We start from the raw sequence: 15,323 nt of genomic DNA, 5'->3' as shown, positions 1-15,323 counted from the left end.
ATTGTCAGGTTCGGACCGGGAAATGAATGGTTCTGAAGCGCTAAGTTCATTGATCGAGAACACCGCGCTGATAGAACGTATGATCATGCTCTCATGACGATGATGTGCTGGAACCTATTCCCATGCGTGATGATTAAGGGTACAGATATGTAACCACCAAGTGTCCAAATCCCGTATTCAACGACACGGTGCGTTGTTCTCTACAGTAGCCGCAGCAGTTGCGTTGTTTTTGTAACTCCATTAATGAATCGATAATAACGCGCCACTACGAATATCATCGCCATCCCAGTTCTTGAGACCGTAATCGTATGATACTTGATATCATGACGGGTTTGAGATACAGCATGTTCACTCCCTTGCAGTTCAACGAGAAACAACGCCATTAAGAAAACTGATTTTCGCTGCATGCCCTCATTTCGTCTTCTTAGTATCTCCTCATGCCTCACGCGAACTGGCGACATCAACGATGTCTCCTTATCATAACTGAGCATATACTAGTGCGTGCCTCCGAAAACAATGGTTGATGATAATACTAAATCATCAAAAAGACGGCAACGATGAGGCCAAGCGCCGCAACGAATACCTGAGAAATGAGTATTCCGGTGATGGTACTGATGCGTAGTAGGGATGTGCGCAGAAGAGGAATCTAGGGTAGTTGATGGGCTTCTAGTTCCTTAAAAGTGTTACTCTCTGTATGCAGAGGATTCAAACCCAGTCTGTATGCATCGTGTTAGGATAGGGGCTGACCTTACTGATGGGATAAGCCCAGCTAACGATGAAAATGATGATGTGATGGCAACAAAGGTTCCGCTAACCTCCTACTCCCTCAGGCCTTACGTGGACTCATGCGGCATATAGCCATAACTACAACGCAAGTGATGGACGAGATGTTGGAACGTGTACAGTGAGCAGAGCACTGCCACGGATAGCAGTTGTTGGACGATGTAAATGGAGCAATGATAATAAGGTGTAAAGGAATGGCAGTGAGATGAGCACAGAGACAACACTACAAAAGTATGACGAATATGAAAAACTGGACGAGTAGTATACACCTAATGAACATAGCAGGAGTAGTAGCAAAGTGTGGTTAGTACAGCTAACTTAGCAGTCTTCGAGAAGGATAGAAATCCGGCAGAGGATGACGATATAGATGTACTCAATAGATAATCCCCAACATACACCATCATCAACAACCACGACGTCGTCGTCGGGAAATGAACTCAGTTACCCCTTTAAGAGTAGTAGTAACCGTAATAACCTCGGTTCTATGATAACGATCAGATCTATTCCTGCCTGTAGCGGTATTACTATTAGTGTTACGATTAGATCGGGGTATTGTATACCTGCAAGCGGGGACAACTACAACATATCCCTCCAAACTAGTTTATTACCTGGATCCTCTTGAATCCATGAGAGGCTGCTCAACGGCATCAGCAGCAACCATTTGATCATGATAATGATGCTCTCGAAATAGCGCACCATCTTGACGAGGGTAAATAGTATCATCATCATCGTCATCATCGTCACACAATGCTGCCCATGATTGGTTCCCGCTGGTCGAGACCACCTTGGTGGTAGTAGGCATTTCCTCATCTATTCGTGGTAGAGGTAGCTTATAATCGATATATGCTTCTCGTGACCTAATGAGTGATAAGAGCGCATGAGGTGCATGATGAATAGCATTACCTCCTATGTCGTTCAAAAGCACGTTGGACAAGATGCCGATTGAGAGCTAGACGGGTGGTATTACAACTGGTATTCCACGAGGAATGAGGATTAATACAAGAAGATGATGAACGAGTGTGGTGATGAGCACCACGAGTAGCAGCAGCAACCATATAGATAACAACAATGAAACCTCGACATTAGCAGTGGTAACGGTGCCGCAACGCAACACCATCATAATTAACAGCAGTATAAGGTCAGGCACTCGTAATGGTAGTAGTAGTAGGAGTAAGGGTAGTAAAGTGCATCATTGCATACCAGCATACAAAGGGGTTGGGACAGAAATTATCCACACTAACTCATCCATTTTAGGGAGAAGGACGCGGTGCGGAAAACGACGAAATTGTCAAAAGCCATGGTATGCCATCGACAGTTTACAAAACCTTGTAATGAGAGTAGTAGTTCCAGCAGTGGTAAGCTGCCAGTAGGAGCAACACTAGCGTTGAGCAGTGGAAGGCAAGAGAGGTCTTCTTCGAGTAGTGGTGACCTTGATGGTTATATTCTTCTCTGCTCCTACTACTACTACTAATACTTTACTATATCTTGTCGTATTGATCTGCAGTGTGCTACATAACTATTCCATTCACGTGTCCGACAGGAGACCTCGGCAACAGTCATTGGAGATAACAAAAAATGATTTTGTTCCCGAGTTGCCGATGGCCGTCTCCTACTATCAGACGTTGATGATGAGGAAGAGTAGGAAGAGGGTGAAGGTATCCTAAAGAGAGAGCATTGATTTGATTGTATTGTTAGAGACATTACCTGCTAGTACGAGACCCAACAACACAGGAGGAGGTCTTGGCCTCAACTCGGGTATTATCAGTACACGTCTCCTCAGTGATAGATGGTAATGTACCACGATAAGATCCATACCACTTCTTTGTCCTAACACGAGTAATACTAATTACATATTAATAATGCCTACCTATTGTAGGATGCAAAAGCCTTGTATGTATGATCATCCACCCATCCACAGCATCCTAGTATACTACTAGTATTAGAACTAGTCATAGGGGGTATTGGGGGTAGTAACGATAGTAGCATGCTATCACTCATTAGTTCCACCATATATTAAATATACAAAAGTTAGAATCTACTGCAACATAAACTGCCCAAAAGTGTGTTCAGTCGACCTCTCCCGTATCACAAGATGCACTCTCAGAGATGGGTTTAAGATTTATATCCCTAAGCCACAAGGCAGTAGTTGAACGACCAAAACGATTTTGCGCGAGACACAAACGTTTCCGCGCCGTCTCTCATCGAACGTTTTTACGCACTTGTATAATCGTTGGAGCACCGCCTTCGATGAGTTGAGTAAGTTTCACAACGAGACTCTTAGAGCATATCGTAGGATGAGTCAATAATAGTTCTTTACAGCATGCCATTCTTTTCTGCTGATAAGCTCCGTAGTATAGGAGCTGCGGAGGACACGAGTACTAGAAGGGATAGGGGTGTTGGTGGGTCTGCTATTGATGATATTCAGGTTCCTGGTGACGTGTATTAATATCCTACCCAGTACCACACATGTTGATACCATTTGTGTACGTGTTCATGTTACCAGCAGTTTCCCTCTTTACATCCTATACGAGTCAAGTGGTCGTCAATCATAATAGTCCACTCTCTCTATCAGAGGATGGTGGTAGGGGCAACGTTAGTGAGGCCCGCTGTATCGGACGCTGTATCCTCAATCGAGAGTAGCACTCTAGTGTCTAGTTACCACTTCCTGTCACTCATCGGCTCCACACTCTTATGGAATCCTCGGTGAACAACAAGGCACCTCCTGGACTAGCCGAGACACTAACGTCCATTCAGTGGTACTGAGGAATAACGACTTGATGATCAATGGAAGGCTGATGGTATGATACAGTTCGCTGCTGCTACTTCTGCGCTGGCTCGAGACCACTCTAGCTACCTTGCGCCAGTCTCGGACAACGACATGGAGACATAATGGTAGTGTAGTTATCATAATCCCTTCCATGAAGTGTAAGTCGTGCAGACCTCTCGATGGTATCGAGAAGTCTGATTAGCTCTATAAGCTAATGCATTGCCGATTGGGATGAGCGATACACTCTTCACCGGGAACGTCTTCACGGTTACTGACAAGCTGCTCTCCACTCGGCTCTGTTGCGAGTGATCATGAGATGTCCTCGTGAAATGGTCACATGTCCGATAGCAGGATCTGCAGGATAATCGTTTTGGTAGTGAGTGAGGAGAGGAACTCGTACGAGTTGGCTCTAGGGGCCACCATCAAGGTCGATAATCGATCCGCCCTAATGATGTATGCACATGCTATGCCTTGTGTATGCATCTACGCTAATAATACGACTCATGGGAAACTTAGTCGGTCGTGAGTCCAACCTGCATATTTTTCGAGGATCACGTGGTTGCCGCTAAGAGCTCCCTCCCGAGTGCATTTCCCATTCGTTATTCAAATGATGCGTCCACCATCATCATCCCCAACACAACAACTCTCCTACGATCCAGCTGCTATAGCGAAGCAGTTGAAGAGAACACGACAAGTGCTTATGGTTGCCAGGAAGCAGGCAAGATTGGATCACAGCCGAGTCGCGAGCGGCAGTAGCCCTCCTTTTAGGCCGATGAGGCATTAGCTGGCCGAGACGAGGCTTTAGAAGAGGTTCGCAGGCTCAAGCATGAAATGGCAACTTTAAAGGGAGGAGTTGAGGATGAGGTGATGGCTGCATTGCATGTCGTAGAGAATACTCATAAGCCGTTCTCCCCACTCAGAATGCTAGTTGTACTCTTCCGCTACCATCCTCAACTGTTCGGCACCCAGGTACATAATCTAAGAGCAGACCTTTCCATCATCTCCTCCGAGCGTGACGTCATGAAACAGAGTCTCACCGAAGTCCACTCGGTGGCTGGTATAATAACTGAACAACTGCAGGAAACAATGAACGCTCAGTTCTACGAGTTCTTCAAATGGCTTTGGATGTGTACTGCACCCGATCTCGGTTTGGCTGCTACGGGGTGTGCAGCTCATTCGAAGAAGAGTGATCTCATAGACGGGTGAGTCTTCCATCATCGAATTAATATGTTAATGCGGATAGCGAAACTTCCCGATGCTAGGCTCGTCAAAGCTGTCGTAGAAGCACAAGCCGACAAATCAAATCTCCGCCGAGAGTGTCAAGACAACACCGAACTTAGAGCAGAATTAGATGCAGCTCGAACGAGAGTGGAGGCCATGAAGAGATCCGAGTCCGATAAGCAGGTGAGCTCAGCATGTTAGCCTCCATCATTCTGTTCATCACACACTCTTTGGAGGCACAAATTACACTGAAAACGGAAGCTTTGAGGAAGGCTGAGTCCAATTATCAACAGGCTAAGGAGGGTCTAGAGAGTGCGGAAAGGCGGGGTGTGTGGCTAACTGGCCAGGTACTCTTTATCCAATATATGCCCATCCACGTTACTGGCGGGCTATCATATCATCTTTCAGGTTCGGGAGATACAGAGTTTGGTCAACGAGAAAGATGCTTTGGTCCAGAAACTACAGCAAGAGATCGCTCATGTGTGCACATCAAAGAACGACCTTCTCCATCATGATACAACCGAAGAATCTGTCCTGTCCCAGTATCTACCCCAAAAGCTGAACCCGTCTGTGATTAACAGAGCCTGTACACCGGAAGTCGACAATGCTTCTCCAGCCATGGATACCTCTCCCCCGTCAACAGTCTCAAAAAAGGGGAGTGCCTCTAGACGAGTCCAGATTCCAGACTGGGAGGTCCGGAAGTCATCAATAAATAAACACGATTGCTCTGATGTCAACTTACGTTCTCTGCAAATCACAGCGAGTATCGAATGACTTTGTGGAACTTGAGCGCAGTTGGTTGGGTGATCCGGAAACAGGTTCCGAGGTAGGGAGGTAACCAAAACTTGATCCTGCTTCGCCAGATTTAGAGTCTGGAGTGCTAACTGCTAGACCATGGAACCTTCTAAACATGTGTTATATCATACAGTTATGATCCTATTACACTAGGTTCAGGAAAGGACATGATGGCCTCCTATCTCGCATGCCCTCCTTTCGCTATTATTTTACGGAGTTGTATACGATGTCAAGTATACTGACTACCTGTTCTTGTTCAGATGGCTGACCTTACCCTCCTCGCTGAGTATTCCACTCCCTGTAATGTTACCATCAACGATGCTTAATATATTCCCATTGGGTGCTGTAGCCATAGGTTGTCTTGTATTGTATCTACAACTTATAGGGGTCATCGACGTGATGCATTGTGGTTATGAAGCGGAGTAGATGACCGATCAAAACTTCTTCTTTACTGCTCAGGAAAAGCGTAGATTCTCCGCGATCGAGACTGTGCCAGAGAGTTGTCTTTTTACGAAGCCTGGTTTGGGACAGCGATCGGCACAATCGCTACCGGCACAAGGGACAGCCTGAGTCCTTCAAGCTGCCAAGCTAGTGACACGAGTCAGATTGCCTTGACAACATGGAGAAGTATGTGTTCAGCGTATCATTTTTCTTACCCGAGGTCTCCGATGTATGTCGTAGGAGCACTCCAGATAGCAAGCGTCGACAGAAGCTTACTATCCTGAGTGTCCTTAGTGTTCCTTGCCTGTTATCCTCCGCAGTGTCCAGATGGCACTCGTGAGTTGACATGCGCCCTGTGATACCTCGGCGGCTAGGGGTTTCACATTCACGACCACAATGGGTTGGGTACTGTCAGCGCAGGATCGGAGGCGCGCGCTGAGTTTTAAGGCGCATGTAGGTAGATCGTAATGTCTCGTATACCGGTTATGTTGGGTGGGGGGGGCAGCTGTTGATCCTGCTCGTCATCACGGTAGTAGGTTCTTATCTGCTCGTCATCACGGTAGTAGGTTCTTTTATGCTTGAGGGGGTATATGTTACTAGGCCCGTAATGCTTAGTAATACACATACATGAGGTGTTTTAGTGACATTTTGATGCATTGATTCCCAATAGAGACATTAGACATTGTTGGAGATAGATCCAATGTCCCAGTAGACATTTTATGCTCATAAGGGCCGTTGTCCATATAGTGGATTCACAGTTGTCAACGTGATTATAACAATGCGACAGAGCGGATTCTTTCAACTGCAAACGCCTGTCCCTTTACTGCCATACAACGACAACGATAAACTGTTGAAGGAATATGAGGTAGTAGTGCTGGGAAGCTGTGTGTGATTGTACTAATCGTATCATCTTCAAGATGTCCACGCTGCATGATGTGTGTAGGTCCACAATACTTTCGTGGATTTCCGAGGTCCCAGACCACTCTCCAACCAACATTCGACGGCTCCAGCAGCTGTATTCCGTACAACGAGGATGTTTAGTTCACCACTAATACCGTCTCCCCCTCCAATCATAGGCCCCCCACCATCACCCAATAGGGCCATAACTCAGGTAGTGGGTGGAGGTAGTAGTCCTAAACCAAGGTTACTACAACGTTGTTGTAGTCACCATTCAACTGGGCTGATGAGGTGCCCGGAGAATCAACTGCATCCTTTGGTAGTATCCCGAGTATAGACCCTGTACACATGGTATATCTTTATCAGCAATGCCACCAACCCCGCCAAGTGCCGCAACAGCACCTACGGTTGCTATGGGTGATTGGTCACCATTCGTCGTCTCTAGATCACGATGGACTCCACCCAAGAGGTAGTAGTTATCCCCCTCTCTTCATTCCCGTTATTCCCTGTTGTCCTAGAGACCTACCCGAATCAACTCCTGAACTGCGGTATGCGGTACCTTCAGCATCATCATGGGTCACGACACAGTATAAGAGACAGAAGCCTCCACCACCGGAACTTCGTGATATCTCCCCGGGGCCGCCGCCTGTACGAGCCTCGTGTATGGTAGTATCATCACCAACAGTGTTTAATGCAACTACAAGCTGCTCGCCTATTGGGCCACCAGCCGTTATCGATTGGAGTGTCGAATCGATATATTCTCCAGCATCTTTGAAGTGGGATGATGGAGACATGAATGGGGTCCGGGGACGACATTCGTATGATTCAATGATCGATGCATAGTCGTCGAGGCATCATTATCATAGGTTTTATCCACCGCGTAGACGTCTGTTCCAGCAGATCGGCCCTGCTACAGGGACAATACTGGTGATAACAATGTGATGATACTTATCTTATATACTAACAATCAGGAAGACGTATCACCATCGGTATGCAGCCCTGTATGGAATGGTGATGGTGTGAGGTGTGCTGGTATACCACCATATAGCCCTTCGGCAATATCTGCCAACACCACCTCACCCGCTTCTATGCCGGTTTACCATCCTTCTACCAATACTGAACAAGATGACTATCTTCGTATAATCATCTCTCTCTGTCATCATCATCATCATTATCATACGTATCTCAGGCTACTCGGCCTGGACCGTCATATGGATAGATGAAGTAGCATTCAAGAGTGATTCTAAGGTTAAGAAGGATTCATTAGCAGAGAAATTCAAGGTGGCTCTTTGTATAATCATGTGGTCACATATAATACCAACAGATAACGGTGAAGGCATATAAGTCCTCAGAGAAATGCATTCGTGCATTCGAGAAGCGTTGTAACAAGAGGCCACCAGCCCGTGGTCAGAAGCAGATGGTAATAGCAGCCTCTCGCAGCAAGCTGGGGATAACATCTTAATATGGTGCCCTGCAGATTGTAGTAAGTGAGAGTAATGCCATGGAGCTCTTAGACTATCTTCATAAGGGCAGGGAGTGGCTTGCGCCGAAGCTTTTCATATTGGGGGTAGTAGTAGTGGTAGTAGTAGTAGTAGTAGTAGTAGTAGTAGTAGTAGTAGTAGTAGTAGTAGTAGTGGTAGAGATACGTATGTGGGCAGCATTTAAAACTTGTCCCCTTGTAGCCCACCAGCAGCCAATTGAGGAGGAAGAGTAGGTTGATTACGGCAACCGTACGGAACTGGGGCCAGCTCATAGGTCTTATCGGCCGAACATTGCGAGAGGCTTCGTAATAGTAGTGGGCTGCTTTAAATTAATGCATGCGTACGCCTTAAGATGTCGACGCCTGCTTGTGCTATCGTCACCATTACTTTCATCATTAAGTCATCACCGTTCTGCTGTCTGGGTGCATGCTAATATCGTCGGTAATGGCCCCTAGTAACTTCTGATCCAGTCAACTTCTATCTCACTACATGATATTTTTTATCATCCCCATGGCCTTGAGTTGAGGTGTGGGTGGGTAGTGCTAGTGTAGTTGGTCTTTTCTTCATCAATGGTTCCGGCTAGTGGGGATTCATTTCCCTCTACGTAGCCTGTAGAGGCATAGTGCAGCACGACGGCCTCATCATCAATCACACACTTCGAATATTGGTCCCTGTGTGCGATGGAACTAAGAACCCTGCCAAGTGTGTGTATAATGAGGTACATAATATACCCACTGTGTTGAAGCTAGAGAAGAGTAAGAGGTTCTGGTCCCATCGGTCGGCTGTCTTCCGTCAAAGGGCTACCAAGCACTATCCGACGAGGATACCTATCTTGACGACTAAATTGACCAGCAACTCGGACTTATCGGTTTGACGGTTCTCAACCAGCGTGGTGGGAGGCGATCCTGAGTCTCTGATATCTGCTATACAGAATGATATCTGTGAGACCTTTCTCATGAACTCCACTGCTGCCGAGAGCTCTAGGGTGCTGCCGGTCACACTTGGGGCAGTAATCAACACACTATTCAAGCATTATAAGAGGTATCTAAAGGTGCAGTTGAAGATTGTTCTCACTAGCATCCATCTCAAGACGGTGTCGTATTAGTCATAGTCAGGGGTATTGCAGTCTTTACTGAGCACGCGTCTAAGGAGTTATCTAAAAGAGGCAATCTACGCGCTCTTACTCGTACAAATACGCAGCCTCTGTATGTGGATGATACTGCAAAGCGAGGGTCCAAGTCAGAGCTGAGGAAAGAGCAGGAGGGTCGCATGGCCGTAGCTGTTCCGGCATCCAACTCGAGCCTTTCCATAGGGTAGCGTAGAAAAAGGATCCGCCTCTCGTAATTTCGCGACGTGTAACAGTTGACGGCAAGGTATCATTCGGAAGCTATCTTCGAGCTATCGCAACGCTGTAGGAACATTTTCCCAGATGGTAGTGAGGTTCTGCTGTTTGATGCGTTATTCCGTTAAGCTTTGGAGCTACTCACACCCATACCCCTCAGAATAATAACTCAACGACTTCGAACGATGTGGTGAAACGATTTACCGATTTAGGCAACAATGATTAAGTCGAATCTAAACGTTCGGTTGTTGATGCTTCTCTCGCTCCTGCATACACCGACTGTACACATCCCGTATTGGCTCACAACGTGTGGCCTCCTTTGGAGGGAAACTGTAGGAAGCACCGCTACGGACGTGATTCCGTATCGAATTTACCTTTTCAAACACTTCAAATATTCGTCAAGTTCTAGTTCGCATGGTAGTGGCTGAGTGGTTGGATGAGACGTATCCAATCCCTGCTGGGGGGTGATGGACGCTCTCTGTCCCATTAGAGGACAACTCTGGAATACCAACTGTATTCTCACTGACAACACCACAATGACAACCACCTTCGCACTGAAACAATCTTGAAACAAATGGTTGGGTCCGTCCAGCAGGCGAACATGCACTCCTTTATGCCTTATTCTCGGCAGGGGCATCTTTCAAAGAGTCGAATTCTTTGATAATCTTATCCTTTATATTGACATCATCCACTGTCGTCTTATTATCATCAGCTTGATCCTCCTCATCAACACCGGCTTCATCAGTAGAGTCCTCATCGTCGAATTCGGACAAGTCAGTGATGGGATCTGTAGCATCGTTATCGAAGCCGCCAAACATATCATTCCTTGGCTGAGGCTTGGTAGTCTACATATGGGGTACTCCTATAGAATCAAGTACAGGGATGCTTACGATATCTCTCATCATCTCGTTAGCATCGAGGACGACTTCACCACCAGCTAGGTAATCATTGATATACCAGGACCTGGGAGCATTACAACAATACGGCATTGATGGCAATACTCACGTTAATTGAACTGCGTCGAGAGGGAATCTGTCATTGACAACGTCAACAGCATCTGTGAACTCCTTGGGAAGGAGCTTATAGTCTACTGTACTGTAAAACTGTGGTCTACGATAATCTGGAAGTACACTAAGTGAAAGGCTGGAGGATGGTACTTTACCATGATCATTGAGCCAATTCAATAGATGGTCATAAGAAGCATGTGTAATGGTTTGCCATCCCAAACTTCGTGATGTGAAGCGGCTGAAACTCTTGGCTGGGTCCACAATGGGTGCTCCCTCCAGTGAGACATAGTGAAGCACTGTTTTAGTGTCCTACGGAGGACGTATTCGATCATCATCCTACCACAACAAAACACCTAAGGTACCTCATCATCAGTAGTGGCTAGCTCCTTCATGGTAGCATCAAAGATAGAGGTCTTGACTAGAGAATCATAGGGCTCAGGCGAGGCTAGCAGTAGATGTCGCACTCTCGTCTGAAAAGAGTGCTATCTTGTATAAAGAGCTGCCTGTTGACGATACTTACTTCATCTTTAACTGTCGTACGTTGAATGATACTCGACTCTTCGTTTGCTACGCTTCTTATCACATCCAATGTCTCATCCAACACTTCCATCAATTTCTTCTGACCCGAGGGCTCCAAAAAGGTGAGAGCGTCCTCAGCCAGAAGTGGCAATTCGTACCTGAGGAAGGGAGCATTGCAGATAAGCACGTACTAGAGAAGCAACTTACTTGCTAGCAGTATCCCCCCGATTTAAGAGTCTTCCTAAGCGCATCCAAGCAGGGCCTTGTGACCATCGGCCCAATGCCTGCACCTTGGTCGTTGGCGATGTAACGTCATCATCCGGAGAGAAGAGGCGTGACCGTGGACATGTAGGCGCACAGCAGATACTGAAGTAAACACCTGGGTCATAGTTCGACATGCCGCGTATACTACACAGAGGCATCCTGTACACCATCCGGTGTGACCTCTTTGGTTACTATATCAACACCACGGCCCGCCAGAAGGACTCGAGGTAACTCAGCTACCTCATTAGGGCAGTATAAGGTAACAGGGGAGTACCCTAAGGCTACTGCCATAGCACTGAGAAAGAGGCATACAAATTTCGAGGAGAGGGCAGGGGCTAACCTGTCAGTAACAGCCTTCATAAGGTTGTCCACTACCAAGTCAGTGATGATAGCGGCAGCCTTACCGTTACCAGGAGTGTAACGACCAAGTCTTCCGTTGCCTAGTATTGATGATTGAGAAGGAAGTACACTCATTACTCCACCTCCCATTACCTTCAGTGGGACTTGGGGTTTCCAATGAAGCTATTGCGGCATCTATCTCACATAACTTGCCTACTATAGATGCAGCTGCCGAGTCATACAGTATTGGCTGAGACGATATCAAATCCAGGAGGAAGGGTAACACGTAGGATTACTTGAACGACTTTAAGAGCTTGAATCAAGCCAGCCCGATTGAGTGGAACTGAGTCCTGCAAGTCCCCTATCCTAGCTCCCTCTACGACCTTCTCAACTGCCAGAGGGTCAGCATCGCCAGTCTGAGAGCATACCTATAATCCATAGTAGGCAAGCAGTATTACATCCTGGTTCTCCTTTGCTGTTATATCATTGGTTAAACCTCTAACGGCAGCTTCGACGTCACTACTTGTTTGCTGCCTGACTGTAGCGAAGGCTCTCAAAGCAGTGGATAATGATACTATACTAGTCCTTAAGACAGGACTTGATGAAGGGAGTAGTCCCTTTAAACTGCACAGTGAAATGGACATGTTAAAAATGAACTACGTTCTTGTCGTCACTCAGCTGCCGACTTAAAGTCAAACAATCCAACGAAGCCAACCGCGAATGCCCTACTAGCGATGTGAATGTTGGATACTTCTGCAACACAAACATGTGTGAGTGGTGGAAATCCTGTAACAATGCTTTGCACCATTCTTAATGTCACTACTGCTTCTGGCTGGCCTTCGACTTCCCTCCTTTGCTCTCCTTCTTCTCTAGTTCATCCAAATACTTATGATGGCATAAAGTGAAGAGTGTGATGAGGATACCAAACAGGATTATATGGGTTAGGTTGTATTCGAAACGGTTGTGCTAAGAAGACACTGAGCATCTACGATCCTCCACATACTACTACTACCTTGAAGGGTAGAGAGTTCTGTAAGAAGTTGCCGAAGACTCCAGTTCGAGCTCTCTCTGTAACCACTACGAACTTGTAGAAGAGGCTTAACACGTATCTAGAACAGAATGATGGATCATCGTAGCCCCTTCGTCGTGATGATGGTAATACAGTGATAGTCCCGATAAACACACGACAAAGGCTCCGGTAACAAGGGCATCCAATAGACGACTGATGCTAACGATGGCAGTCATGATCAATGGAGAGTGTGATTAAAAACCTGACCATATCCACTCATTCTTCCGGAGCAATTTTACCGCGCGCCACGAAATTATTCCAAATCTTGAGCGGCTAGAGTAGGTCGTTATACAAGTGATTGCGCTGTAACCTGCCTCTCTCAGCCCCATTTTACACACTATGGCCTCGAGCGATGGTGGATTCGACTTTGATGCAGTATTGGTAATAAAGACCTTTGTTAGATAGCGATACGGTTGAATCCAATATAATTTCAGAGAGCTGATAACCCTACTGGTGGGGGAGAGGCTGGTGATAACAATACGGCAGGGATGTTTGCTGGAGGTATTGCCGATCTTGAAAGCCAAGTGGCTGTTACCTATCTATGTGGGGAATGTGGCGCGTAATACAAGGAGGCTAGCATGAGGCTAGCATGGAATAAATGCAGGTACGTCGATATCAAACCACATGATGCGGTCAGATGCCGTGAATGTGGACATCGTATATTGTACAAGCTCAGACAGAAGCAAAGGCCTTGTGTCTATGAGGCACGGTAGCCTCTTGTTTCCTACAACCTGTTGCACTATTCACACGTTACTTTATTGATAATGGCATTGTGTTGGGATGGCGGTATGAAGTACCTTCTTTGAGACACGCCCGTTGTTTGCATTCCCATGGAGGAAGAGGAGATGCTTACGAACTCTAAACTAGAGGACGTCTTGAAGGTTGACTCGCTTGTGGAAGTAGCCAAGATCCATTCGGGTCTACGTAGAGTTGATGCTACTGAAGCTGACCTTGTCCGTACTCTGGGTATCACAGCAGAAGTAGCTGAGCAATGCATGGACTCTCTCACTAGGGACAGGAAGGGCTCGAGAACGGGGAGGGTAGCTAGTGATGAGCTCATTGCTGGCTTGGCATGGTATTGTGGTAATGCGAAGGTAAGCGAGAGGTTAACCTTCTTGGAGGAAGCCAACATTCCCCCTGTTGCTGTGGTCATTGGAGTTGCTCGAGTTGGCGGGTTTTCATACATACCCACTTATAACGGACTAACCTCCTCTGCCACTCCTACAGATGCTGCCTACGCAGCTAGGGTGAGGGTTGGTCTCAAGGCCTTGGGGGTAGACATTGCCCAGGAGGATGAGGACAATAGCGCAAATGATAGTGATCCGCCGGAGTGGATGAATACACTACGGGAGGGGCCAGGGGCTCGTAGGGCCTACATACCTCGTCAGCCTCTGAGGGAGGTCACTGCATTAAGCCCTCTGGCGAATCGAAGGTTCAAGTTGGAGGGTATCGGAGATCATACCTCCTCTTGCGATGGACCCAACATGACCACGGACCAGGTGGAAGAGCTACAATACGTCTTCCTACTGTTGGACACTGACAATACCGGCTACATCAAGGTAGATGATCTCATTGATATACTAGGAAAAATTGGGAGGGGCGTCAACACTGAGATCTTATCCCGGGCCTATGAAAGCTCTCATTCTGCAGAGGAACGTCTGATCACATTGAGTGATATTCTAAGGATACTCTCACCGAATTGTTCACACCCTGTGATTGAGGGGATCATACATGAGCATGGTGGAGTAGGGGAGGAGGCGGCAGTGTTGGTTACCTATGGCCAATCTAGGAGTTCCTCCTCCACCTCGGGTCGGAAGTCAACACCACAGCGACCTGGCACAGATAGTGGAGGAACAGGTGAGTCTGTAACTAGTAGAGTCGGGACTGTACACCAGAGTCCACGAGACAATGCACAGCAAGAGGCAGTGGAGGCAGTAGAGATATCTTTGGAGAGGCTCATGGAGCTGAGGAGGTTATTCGATTGTATGATAGATTACGAAGGGAAGGGGGTTGTAGATCTTAGACGATTGAGGGAATACTTCTCGACCGCTCTCAATGACCCTGATGATCTAGATAGAGTACTCATAGGGCAGAAGGGTGAGAGGGTCCTTGAGGAGGATGCAAGTGATGTACTCTACACTAGAGATGACTTCATCCGCATGATACTACCAGAAGGGCTGGTCCCCTGTGCCTATCCTACCCCTAGATCTGTACGTGCATCTAGCAATGAGCTATGGAGATCTCGACATGCACGCAGGCTCGAGTCGGCCTCAAATGTGCCTACCTCACTGAAAGCCTCCAACGATGAACAGCAACAGGATAGCCCACAAGTGAGTGAACCTCTACTCCATTCAGGTTGGCCACTTCTCGCCTTCGTTGCAGGTGGGTGAGGCACGCT

At 47.0% G+C, this 15,323-nt stretch overlaps 6 protein-coding genes across 6 annotated transcripts; 4 read left to right on the top strand and 2 right to left on the bottom strand.

Annotated features, from left to right (window-relative positions):
* Positions 1-889: 889 nt before the first annotated feature.
* On the bottom strand, positions 890-1,863 carry Pmar_PMAR014703 (hypothetical protein). The gene is made up of 3 exons (XM_002771622.1): positions 1,687-1,863; positions 1,392-1,640; positions 890-1,343 (listed from the first exon to the last, which is right to left on the bottom strand). The coding sequence occupies exons 1-3, from the start codon at positions 1,836-1,838 to the stop codon at positions 1,187-1,189; spliced, it is 558 nt and encodes a 185-aa protein (XP_002771668.1). The 5' UTR covers positions 1,839-1,863; the 3' UTR covers positions 890-1,186.
* Positions 1,864-4,381: 2,518 nt separating this feature from the next.
* On the top strand, positions 4,382-5,892 carry Pmar_PMAR014702 (hypothetical protein; the record flags this gene model as incomplete). Its single annotated transcript, XM_002771621.1, has 5 exons — positions 4,382-4,752; positions 4,813-4,954; positions 5,008-5,118; positions 5,180-5,464; positions 5,827-5,892. 5 exons carry the CDS (start codon positions 4,382-4,384, stop codon positions 5,890-5,892), a joined length of 975 nt encoding a protein of 324 aa, XP_002771667.1.
* An 871-nt stretch (positions 5,893-6,763) lies between these two features.
* Positions 6,764-8,857, top strand: Pmar_PMAR014701 (conserved hypothetical protein). Its single transcript, XM_002771620.1, has 11 exons — positions 6,764-6,872; positions 6,951-7,118; positions 7,172-7,223; positions 7,271-7,373; positions 7,423-7,722; positions 7,771-7,831; positions 7,876-8,041; positions 8,094-8,185; positions 8,229-8,324; positions 8,382-8,471; positions 8,587-8,857. The coding sequence occupies exons 1-11, from the start codon at positions 6,786-6,788 to the stop codon at positions 8,692-8,694; spliced, it is 1,323 nt and encodes a 440-aa protein (XP_002771666.1). The 5' UTR covers positions 6,764-6,785; the 3' UTR covers positions 8,695-8,857.
* Positions 8,858-10,338: 1,481 nt separating this feature from the next.
* On the bottom strand, positions 10,339-13,101 carry Pmar_PMAR014700 (hypothetical protein; the record flags this gene model as incomplete). Its single annotated transcript, XM_002771619.1, has 14 exons — positions 10,339-10,572; positions 10,618-10,690; positions 10,733-10,814; positions 10,890-11,043; positions 11,097-11,204; positions 11,255-11,411; positions 11,666-11,812; positions 11,858-11,957; positions 12,010-12,106; positions 12,153-12,272; positions 12,315-12,390; positions 12,680-12,822; positions 12,869-12,965; positions 13,019-13,101. 14 exons carry the CDS (start codon positions 13,099-13,101, stop codon positions 10,339-10,341), a joined length of 1,671 nt encoding a protein of 556 aa, XP_002771665.1.
* A 163-nt stretch (positions 13,102-13,264) lies between these two features.
* Positions 13,265-13,638, top strand: Pmar_PMAR014699 (DNA-directed RNA polymerases I, II, and III 7.0 kDa polypeptide, putative; the record flags this gene model as incomplete). The annotated part of the gene is made up of 3 exons (XM_002771618.1): positions 13,265-13,306; positions 13,360-13,484; positions 13,530-13,638. The coding sequence occupies 3 exons, from the start codon at positions 13,265-13,267 to the stop codon at positions 13,636-13,638; spliced, it is 276 nt and encodes a 91-aa protein (XP_002771664.1).
* A 117-nt stretch (positions 13,639-13,755) lies between these two features.
* Positions 13,756-15,315, top strand: Pmar_PMAR014698 (hypothetical protein; the record flags this gene model as incomplete). Its single annotated transcript, XM_002771617.1, has 1 exon — positions 13,756-15,315. The coding sequence occupies one exon, from the start codon at positions 13,756-13,758 to the stop codon at positions 15,313-15,315; it is 1,560 nt and encodes a 519-aa protein (XP_002771663.1).
* Positions 15,316-15,323: the final 8 nt, after the last annotated feature.

The sequence above is a fragment of the Perkinsus marinus genome, assembly GCF_000006405.1.
Source record: "Perkinsus marinus ATCC 50983 genomic scaffold scf_1104296962766, whole genome shotgun sequence".
NCBI classification, from domain to species: Eukaryota; Perkinsozoa; order Perkinsida; family Perkinsidae; genus Perkinsus; species Perkinsus marinus.
This window is presented reverse-complemented; position numbering and strand designations above follow the sequence as displayed.